The 10,211-nt window shown below is 51.9% G+C and overlaps 1 protein-coding gene across 1 annotated transcript; it reads right to left on the reverse strand.

Annotated features, from left to right (window-relative positions):
• Nucleotides 1-4,456: 4,456 nt before the first annotated feature.
• On the reverse strand, nt 4,457-9,888 carry Cplx3 (complexin 3). Its single transcript, XM_006971529.4, has 3 exons — nt 9,689-9,888; nt 8,458-8,545; nt 4,457-5,979 (listed from the first exon to the last, which is right to left on the reverse strand). The coding sequence occupies exons 1-3, from the start codon at nt 9,850-9,852 to the stop codon at nt 5,755-5,757; spliced, it is 477 nt and encodes a 158-aa protein (XP_006971591.1). The 5' UTR covers nt 9,853-9,888; the 3' UTR covers nt 4,457-5,754.
• Nucleotides 9,889-10,211: the final 323 nt, after the last annotated feature.

The following is a 10,211-nucleotide window of genomic DNA, read 5'->3' on the forward strand; positions in this document are numbered from 1 at the left end:
AGGGGATCTTTTAGGGTTTCTTCTCCTCATACCTAGTCCCCCAAAGGTCCCTAGACTGAGGTGATTTCCAGCAGTCTCTTGCCTTAATGATTCTCGGGCCTGTTACCGTGGGTCTGATACAGGAGGAGCCAAGTCAGAAAGAATGAATTTTCTGAAGCCTTTGGCCTAGCCATTGTGGGCCAGTGTGGAACAGTGTCCTGTAGGGCAGAGGGAACTACTGAAGCCATGGTTCTGTTCCTTGGCCCAGTGCTTGGACTGCACAGTTAGTCTGTTGGTGATAAGGCAGTGTATATAGGCCTGACATATAGCCTGAGTACAATAAAATGTTATTTTCAAATGTAGGGAGAAAATCATACTTCACATTTTCTCTGGAAACGGAGCAGATGAAAAGTTTCAGTAAGAAGAATTAAGGAAAAGGAGGAGGGATGAGTGGAGAAGACAGGCTGACAGGAAGGGTGAAGCTTAGGAAAGGACAAGGACATCGTGTCTTTAGACAGTTTACTGTGATAGCTACATTGGCCAGCTGTCTGGAACAGGGGCCTGAAATTCTTACACAGGTGTCTGAGGAGTAGGCCCGCATGGGACACCCAGTACAGGAAGGGCATGGGAGTCCGAGGCTCTGGGAAGGGCTTCTTCCAAGCGTTGAATTGATGTCCTCCAGGACATCCTGTTGCCAAGATACCTGGGAAGCAACTGACTAGTCTGGGAGCTGGAGCAAGCGGGGAGGCGGCTGCGGAGAGCTTTTCTAGTGGCACAGGCCTAAAGGAAGCTCAAGATCAGCTTTCCAAATACTTTCATCTGAGAGAGAGAGAGAATTGCTGCCACTTTGTACCTTCAGGGCATTCAAAAATGTCAACTGGAGCTCTATGTCCGTGTCCTCCCATCTCTGCTCACCCAGTACCATACTGAGCCAAGGACACCACCTGGGACCCGACCTCCCATTTTCCCAAAGGCCGGCCCTTGGAGGAGCTTATAAGCCTCAGGAGTAGACCGAGGGATCCCTTGGATATGTGGGGAAGGATATACAGTCTTAGTTCATGAAGGAGATCTGGAAGGACTCTAGCTCCAGAGGCCAAGTTGCTGTCCTAGGCTTCTCAGAGGGATGTGGCCCCCCCACTCTGAAGCTGAGACAGGAGGGTGAGGCACATCAATGGCCACCTTTCTCCATAGGAATTCATAGTATCAATTCATAGTACCTCGCTATCATTTGAAATGCCAAACACACAGAGACAGAAACAAAGCTATGGCTGAGCTCACATGCAGACCTACATTCATGGTTCCAGAAATGCAGGCACAGGTCTTGCTGAGGGAGGCAGAGGCAGCCTCAGCAGTGATACACTCCTGGACCCGGGCCAGTGGCCTCCTCACACCTCACACAAACTCTGGGGATAGCAATGCCTTGCAGTCACGGGATTAGAGGCAGGACTGTAGGCCCCCCAGCTCCCCAGCCCAGTCGCAACCTCAGCTCTGAGGGACAGAGGACAGAAGCTCCCCCTCCCCCCCCCCCCCCCCCCGCGCCCCCAGTGCTGAGCTGAGCGTCAGCTGGGTCAATAGGCACTGTCAAGAGCTCAGCTGGACAAGTGAATATGCCCCAGATGTCCCCAGTGCCTGCCTAGGGCTTCCAGTGTCTGAGGAGGGACCATCTGGCTGTTGGGAGAAAGGGAGATCCTGCACATTCCAAACCCTGGCCACCCTCCCCACCCCCGCCCTGGGAAACAGCTGGCCTTAGAAAGCCACTTGTTATTTCTGCGTTCCTCTTCCCACTGGGAGCTGGGCCTGAGCTGCCTGGGTGGGTGGGAGGCAGGGAACGCAGACTGGAGGCTCCTGAGGTGGGGTCCAGAGGTGCCACTAATTTCTCTGGAACCCTGTGCCTTGTAGAGCCAGAGAACTTGATGTGTATGCTATGGGGCAGGAGGAACAGGCTGTGTATTTTGATCTCCCCTGTCCTGGGATATTCTTCCCTCAGAATCCCTCCTCAGTTCTGGGGATTCTTCTCATTTTTCCTTAAATCTACACTTGCTCTGGGTGGGGTCAGGGAGTAAGAAGAATCGGGGCCAGAAAAACTCCTTTTCATCACCTTTGTGCATTTCCTACGTCCTGCAAGGGAAGGAAGGAAGGAGAGAGGGAGAAGGAGCAGGAGGATGGCCTATTTGGAGAGGAGGTGGTTAGGCTCTGTTACAAGGGAAATGTTGGAGGCAAATGGCTCCCTTTGTGGTCTTCGTTTCCTATCAGATGGGTGGGCCAGTCCTGGAGCATGTGATATATATATATATATATGTATATGTATATGTATATGTATATGTATATGTATATGTATATGTATATGTATATGTATATAGAGATAGAGATAGAGATATAGATATAGATATTATAAAATAAGAGTGGAAGCAGGATGGGAGAGCTGGAGCTTGAGTGCCTTCCTCTAGGGCCTGTGCAGAAGACAGCTCCAGTTTGGCTGGGTTAGCCGCTCCCTGTGAAGGGCATGGAACCAAGAATGAGGATGGTATTGGGGGATGCAGAGGAGCACATGGATGGACAGAAAAATCCAGTAGCTCAGCTGACAGAGATGGGGTGGGGCTCGGCCTTCCTCCCTTACCCATCTTTGCCTGAGCTCCAGACTGGTTCTTTTGCCTAGAGCCCCCCATTCCCGGGACACAACAGACAGACAGGTCAGGGCCTCGGAGTTCCTGGGATGTGAGTGGGGAATCAGTGAGGAGGCAGAGTCCCCTCCCACTTCCTGACCTCAGGCACCAAACAGCCCTGCTTTGACAGGGTTCAGTGAGTGTCCCCAAGCATCCCTACCACCTGACCTGCCAGGCTGGCCTCCTTCTCAGCTAGCAAAGCACTGAGGGGGAAGGGGCTGTCCAATCCCATTAGGCAGAAGGCCCCTGAGGGTGGAGGGCTGACGTGGACCCTGCTGTTGATGCTGCCCAGGCAGCCCATGCTCCCCCCCACCCCCAGCTTGGGGCTCCTCTGGGAAGGTCAGAGAGGGTTTTGTCCAGTGGCTGCTAAGCGCTTCCCCAGGGGGTGGACCAGGAACATCTCAGAGGCTCAGATGCCTCCTTAGGATGCTCAAAGGATGCCCAGTGTGATAGCCCCAAGCAGTCCCCAGTGTTTCCCTCCCTTATTTTCGGGGCATAGATCCCTTCTGTCCTCACCCCTTAATTTTTCCTGCCTCTTTCTCTCAGCTCTTCTACCTCAGCATTACCTACTCTTGCTTATTTTACAGGGAGACCCAATGGGAACTTTGCCCTTGAAAACAAACTGTCTTTCCTGCCTGTAATAGTGATGGCTTCCTCACAGGTCTGCACTTAGCTGGAGAGGCCAGGAGGCACCAGGTGCCTGTAGCGCTTTCCTTCTGCCTGACAAGCCCCTGGGATGACCCACTGGAGCAGCTATTTGGAACTTCCAGAACACCATCCCCACCCTGCCTGCCAGCCACCAGAGTGTGATGACATTTGGAGTCTTCCTTTAAGAGAAACATTTTTCTCTTTTGATTCTTCACTAAAGTCTTACGTAGTGTTGCTGCACATCTGCAATCCTAGCACTTGGGAGGCTAAATCAGGAAGATTAAAGTTCCAGACTAGCCTCGGCTAGATAGTGAGATCCCCTCTCAAATACAAAGGGGCTGGAGAGATGGCTCAGTGGTTAAGAGCACTGGCTGCCCTGCCAGATCAGATTCAATTCCCAGCACCCCATGGCAACTCAAAACCATCTACAGCTCCAGTTCCAGGGATATCTGACGCCCTCTTCTGGCCTCCTTGGTCACCAGGAACACCCATGGTGCACAGATACATTCAGACAAACACTCATACACATAAAATGATAAATTTAAAAACATGGAACACAGAAGGTTGAGGATACAGCCCAGTTGGTAAAAGTGCTTGCCTAACATGCACAAAGCCCTCAGTTAGATTCCAAGCACAGCCTAAACTGGGTGTGGTGGCCCATTCCTGTAATCAAGGTACTCGGGAAGTAGAGGCAAGATGATCAGAGGTCCAAGATCATCACTGCCTACACAGAAGTTTGAGGCCAGTCTGAACTACGTGAGACTCTGTCTCAAACAAAACAAAATAACATTAATACCAACCAACCAACACAGAGAGAGGGCGGGAGAGAGAGAAAGAGAGAAGAAACCCAGCAGAAACAATAATTCACTGCCTAAGCTCTTTGAGGGCACCAGCTTCCAGTCTCAGGCCACCTCCCCGCCAGGTGCCAGGGACTAACGCTGCCCTCCCTAGCAGGTCTCACTCCGTGTAGCATGGCTGTTGATCCCTCCACCTCTGCTAAAAACTGTTACCACGACTGATAGAGGGCATTCTTAAGGGCGTGGGTGGGGCTCAGTGGTAGAACACTTGCCTTAGTATGCAGTGTATGAGGCCCTGGGCCCCCAGCAGCACCAAGAAAAGAATGAAAAACCAATGGCCACTCTTTGAAACACGTTTATTATGCTTGGGGAAGAGAACTCTTCATTTTACTAGGGCAGCACAGGCTCAGAGGAGCAAAGGACCTACTTAGGGACACACAGCAGAGCCAGGCTGGCCCACGGTGATCCTTTTTGCTGTTTCGTTCTCCATCTCTTAGGTGAGGGGACACTACAGGACAGATGTCAGAGACAGCCCTCTCTCTAACCTCAGGAAACACCTTCCCATGCTCCTCTCCATCCAGCTGGCTGCCGCCCCCTCCTCTGACTCCTGGTGCTTAGACCTACTTCATCCATCCCACAGTGCATCTGCTCCCTCAGGGAAGCCCCTACCCTCACAGTCGACCCTGAGAGGGCATTCTTAAAGGGACTGACCCTGAAGAGTCCCACAGGAGCCCCCTTTTCCCATTCCTCTCCTAAGGCCCTCTGAAGCTGCGGGGGAAGAGGTAGAGGAGACCCCTCTCTGAGGGCAGGATTGGGGCCTGTGAACTCCCAGTCAGCAGGAAGATAGCCATGCCATTTGGAATTTTTATTTCCACTGAACGAGAAGAGGAAATTCCAACTATGGAATCCAGAGAATTCTACAGGAACAGAACAAATTTTGGCTGGGCCCTGGGCCCAGAGAAGGTCTGGAGCTGCTTGAGCTACTGTTCAGTGCCAGCTCCCTCCTTGGCACTCAGCCCCTCACACAGCCTTGCTCCGTTCCCAGAGCCCACAGTGGCAGCTGTGTGGTGCTGTGGCTGCAGCTGCTGCCCTGCCCAAGAAGGGATGTGAGCTCTGCTCTGAGTGGCCAGGGATGCCAATCAGGAGGGAATTTTAGAAATCACTCAGTCCAGCCCCATTTCACAGAGGACAAGATGAAACCCGGAAGGAACAGCTTCTAGGATGACAAAGGTGGGGGTAGGAACGGGCCTCCTGGGTGCCCAGAGTCCCTCTGAGCATCCAAGCGCTGGTACCTGGAGGGGCTGGGAACCCAAGGGGAGTGTGTCTATGTGTGCCAGGGTGCATCTGTGGCAAATGAGCCAGGGCTTCTGTGTCCTTCTGTGAGTGCTCTTGTGTGAAAGAACAAGGAGCTGTACCCAGAGAGGGCTGGGCTAATCCTACCAACTTGGGAAACTTTCCAGGCAGAAGAGGGAGAGGGAAGGATGGGAACTCTGCTGGCAATAGAGAGGGAGAGGCTGGACATGGATGAGAAGGCTCTGGGCCTAGGCCAGGGCAGGGGGGGGGAAAGCCCAAGATGGAGTGGAGGTATCTGGAAGTTGAGACACTCTCTTAGCCCTCATGTGGGACCAGCCCTCTGGCCATCCCAGAGACAACCCCAGGGGAAGTGGTCACATGATGTGGCACTTCTCAGCTGATTGCTTGAGGTCCCCTAGGGTAGTCTGGGCCTTGTCCTTGAGTGAGCCCAGGTCCAAGCCAGGGAGGCTGGCCAGCTGCCCCAGCACAGAGGCCTTATCCTCCTCTTCCTCCGTGTCCTCCTCGATCATCTTGGCTAGCTCCCGAGGCAGCTCCACGTCTCCACCTGCCAGCTGGATCTGGCTTTCATCTGTCTCGTTCTGAAGGGAAGAGAGATGAGACAAGGGTGGAGGTCTAGGAGGACCCTAGACCCTAGGAGGTCTAGGCTGGGCTCTGGGGCCCTGGATTCATGGAGGCCGTATTCCCTTGAGGTGAGCATCTGCCCCCACATCTGAGTTAAGCCTTCCATGGGTGGACGTGGAGACTTTGCACTTTCAAACCTTGCAGCTTTTGCACTGCCTAATTCACCTGAGATACTGAAGGATCAGCAGAGAGACTAGATCAAAAGGAAAACGTCACTCTGTTATAGTAGGCTGAGTCATGTGTTGACCATGGCTAACTACACTGAATGGCAAGAAAGACAGTACCATTTATCAATACCTAGTCTATCATTGACAATGATCTAGGTGCTTTTAATGTTTCTTTTTTAGATTTATTTTATTATTTTGATGTGTATGTGCTCGTGTGTAGGGGTGCCCATGGAGGCCTGAAGAGGGCATTAGACCCCTGGATCTGGAGTTACGGGCAATTGTGAGTTTCTGATGTACATGCTGGGAACTAAACTCCAGTCTTCTGCAAGAGCATCAAGTGGTTTTAACCACTGAGCCATCTCTCTAACACCAAGAATGCTTTTTTTTTTTGCAACTAAAAATATCTAGGAAAATGTCATGGTGACGTACACCTTTAATCCCAGCAGGCAGAGGCAGGTGGATCTCTGAATTTGAGGCCAACCTGGTCTACAGAGCTACAAAGCAAGTTCCAGGGCATCAAGGGCTACACAAAGAAACCCTGTCTCAAAAACAAAACAAACAAACAAAAATAAAACTAGGCAAAGCCAGAGTGGTGGCACACGCCTTTAATCCCACTACTTGGGAGACAGAGTCTGGATCTCTGTGAGTTCAAAGCCAGTCTGATCTGCTACCTTAAGTTACAGGCCAGCCAGGGATATATAATAGGACCTGTCTCAAAACAAACAAACAAAAACTAGTTAAAAAAAAAATGAGAAGTGGCCACAGCTGTGACTCAGTACTCCGGAGTAGAATCAGAAGGCTCAGTAGTTCAAAGCCATCCTCAGGAATATGGGACCTACTCTACTTCACAAATTAAAAAAAAAAAAAAAAAAAAAAGGAGCCGGGCGGTGGTGGCGCACGCCTTTAATCCCAGCACTCGGGAGGCAGAGCCAGGCGGATCTCTGTGAGTTCGAGGCCAGCCTGGGCTACCAAGTGAGCTCCAGGAAAGGCGCAAAGCTACACAGAGAAACCCTGTCTCGAAAAACCAAAAAAAAAAAAAAAAAAAGAAAGAAAAAAAAAAAAAAAAAAAGGAGGCTCAGAGATTTTAAACAATTTGCCTAAGATCATACATGGGAAAGGAAGTGGTAAGCTAGATTCAGACCTATGTCACTTATTCCAACATTTGGACTCCTTTTGCACCTCCTGAGAGCAGCCACGCTCCCCGAGGGCTCTGGAGGTGTATTTGGTGTCTTTTCCTGTGTCCTACACAGTCGCACCCAAGTCTTGCCTTCTTTGCTAGACTCAGAATTCCCGCATAGCAGAGTAAGGTCTCTTACATGTGTAGTGTAAGCATTTGAGCCATGACCCCATTGCTACCTGGATTTTCAATAATGCAGACTTTCTGAACCAGAAAGTTTGCCTTTGAGAGACTTGTGGGGAGTCAAGAGCGGCCAGGGGCTCAGTAAACACGTGTTGGATGAGGAAATGTGATACAACATATTTCGTCTCTGAACTCCAGCAGAGAATCAAGGCCAAGGCTCTGGGCAATATCACAAGGGTGATATTCTGGGAAGTGGCTTGTCCCACGTGGGAGTGGCACATTTGTATGCTAATGTAGTGCTGCAGCATCCTGGGAAGCATGGGGGAGGGGCTTCTGAGACAAAGGCTAAGGGGGTGCTTTGTTCTTTGTGGGTAGACTCCCATATCCTGGAAAGTAGCCTGAGGGCTGGAGTTAGCAGAAGCCCAACGGTCACAGCTTGAACTCTCACCCACTGGCTGTATGACCGAAGGTGTCCCTTTGTCTCCCTGAGCTCAGGTTCCCTTTTCATACGTGCAGTGACAACTATCTAGCAACTTTATGGAGAGGGTCAGGTGAGGACGTGAAGGTTAAGTGCCTGGTGCACAGGAAAGAAGAGTCCTGTTCTCTCTCCCTGCCAGCTCTCCACACGTATTCAACAGCCTCACAAGAGCTCCCCCACCCCCTTATAAGGTCTTCTTTCTGACTCCTCTGTGACGTCATGGGTCAGGCTTGACCCAGGTTGGAGAGGTGGAAGGGAAGAAAAGAAGGACTGACTCCAGAAACACAAACCTGTAAGCTTCCCAAGGTCCAGGGTCCGTCTCAGCTCTGAGTATGTGAATGAATGAGTGAGTGAGTAAATGAATAAGAAAAGGAAAAAATGTAATCAAGCACTTTGTGAGTCTTTATGGGCTGAGAGCTGAGGGACCCCAAGGAAGCCCAGCTCCTAAGTCCAGCTCCCAGTAGCACCTCACAATTTAGACCCTGGATACCTTGGGCAGACGGTATTTGTCTCTGAAGTGACTCCGTAGTGTGGCCCGTTCTGCCTTCCTCTGCGTGAACTGTGCATCTCGCTCCATCCTGCGTGGGAAAAGGACACCAGTTGTGAAGTCACCTCAGGGGTTGAGGGAAGGTGTGGGCAGTCTGCAAGGGAAGGACTGAGATGGTCTGGAAGACCTGGGAGGAGGCCGTATGGGTTCTCCAATCCCCAGCTGGCCTGTGCCCAGTCACCTCAGACTGGCCAACTCAGCTTCTGCCACCAAACCATCTCAGAGTCCTTCCTCTGTACTCTCCATTCCTGCCAAGAGAGAGTTGTCCTTTGCAATTGCTGACTGGGGTCTGTCGTTCCTTTTCTGACAGGCTGTGGAGGAGCAGTGAAAATATGTGTGCAAGGGTGTGTGTGTGTGGGGTACTCTGGACCCATGGCTCCACTGCTCCTTTTGGTATGCCCTTCAGTAAATCACTTATCTTCCCCTTCTGTAAAGTGGGGATGAAACTTGGCACAATTCACAAAACAACCAGGACTAAATAAAATGGCAATAAGGGCATTTCATGAAGATGTGCCATGTGCCAGGCGCTGTACTGGAGGGTTAACATGAGTGAAGTCATTCAGCTCTCACAGATATGTAAAGCACATATTGTGACCACCACTCCCATTTTCCAGAAGGGGAAAGGAGTCACGGAAATGTTAAGTGACTTTCCTAAAGTTACTCAGCTAGTAAGCAAAACGAGGCTCTGAACTGCGCAACCTCACCCCAAAGTTCAGACCCTAGCTCACTCTACCTCTGCTCTGCCCTAGAACTACGGCACACAGTAGGCTCAGTATCTATGAATATCCCCATGGTGGATCTGGCCCCATGACTCTGTGCCCTGCCAGATGAAAAGCACTTTTCTTACAGCCTCAGGCTCAGAGGAGCCCCAGTTGGAAGACAGGCGGTTAAGACCAGATCGGATTAAGGGATTACCTATTTCATCAGAGATGCACGTGCACCCTCCCCCCAAGGCACTCATCGCCCTTCCCCCAACTTCCTCTGGGCCAGAGGATGAAGCTGGAACAGGGTCCTGGGTTTGAAATGGGACGGTTGTGAAAGAAGCCTAGAGGGCACCTCCCGCCCTCTTACCATGTTTAGGGGGTGTAAAGGGGAGCTCTGACCCAGGGGTGGGCAGAGCAGCCTTCGTGTGTTTGTGTGTGGGTCAGAGGAGCGAAGAAGGAATTCCACTTACTTCTCCTCCACCAGTTGCTTCTGATACTCCTCATACTCTTCTCGGCTCATGCCCTGTGCTTCCGCTGCAGACTTGTCTCCGTCCCCCTTGTCCTCGCCGCCCCCCAGGCTCCCGGTGAGGTTCTTCAGCTGGCCACCCACCATGGACTTCACCATGAACGCCATGGTCTTCTCTGGCCACCGCACCAGGCGCCTGGTTCGTCAGCGCCTACTTCAGCACTAAGTCCCGGGGACAGCTCCGGCTGCGCGCTCGCACCCCACGCTTTGCGCACCGCCCCTACCTTCCCAAACCCCTCCTCACGGGGGGGAGGGGTGGCGGGGGGCATGCACGGGGCTGAGAAGCCTGGACCACGTGCCCGCTCCTCACTCCCGCCTTTCCCACGTGCCTCCTTTAGCGCCAGCCAAGCTCTGCTGGCTACTGCTGACAGCTGATCAGGGTTTGCGGTGGTGGGGTCGCTGCCCTGGGAGAAGGGGCTGCGCTGATGTGTTCCTTGGTCCCTGCAACATCCTCTACTCCTGGGTCA

The sequence above is a fragment of the Peromyscus maniculatus genome, chromosome 7 (assembly GCF_049852395.1).
Source record: "Peromyscus maniculatus bairdii isolate BWxNUB_F1_BW_parent chromosome 7, HU_Pman_BW_mat_3.1, whole genome shotgun sequence".
NCBI classification, from domain to species: Eukaryota; Metazoa; Chordata; class Mammalia; order Rodentia; family Cricetidae; genus Peromyscus; species Peromyscus maniculatus.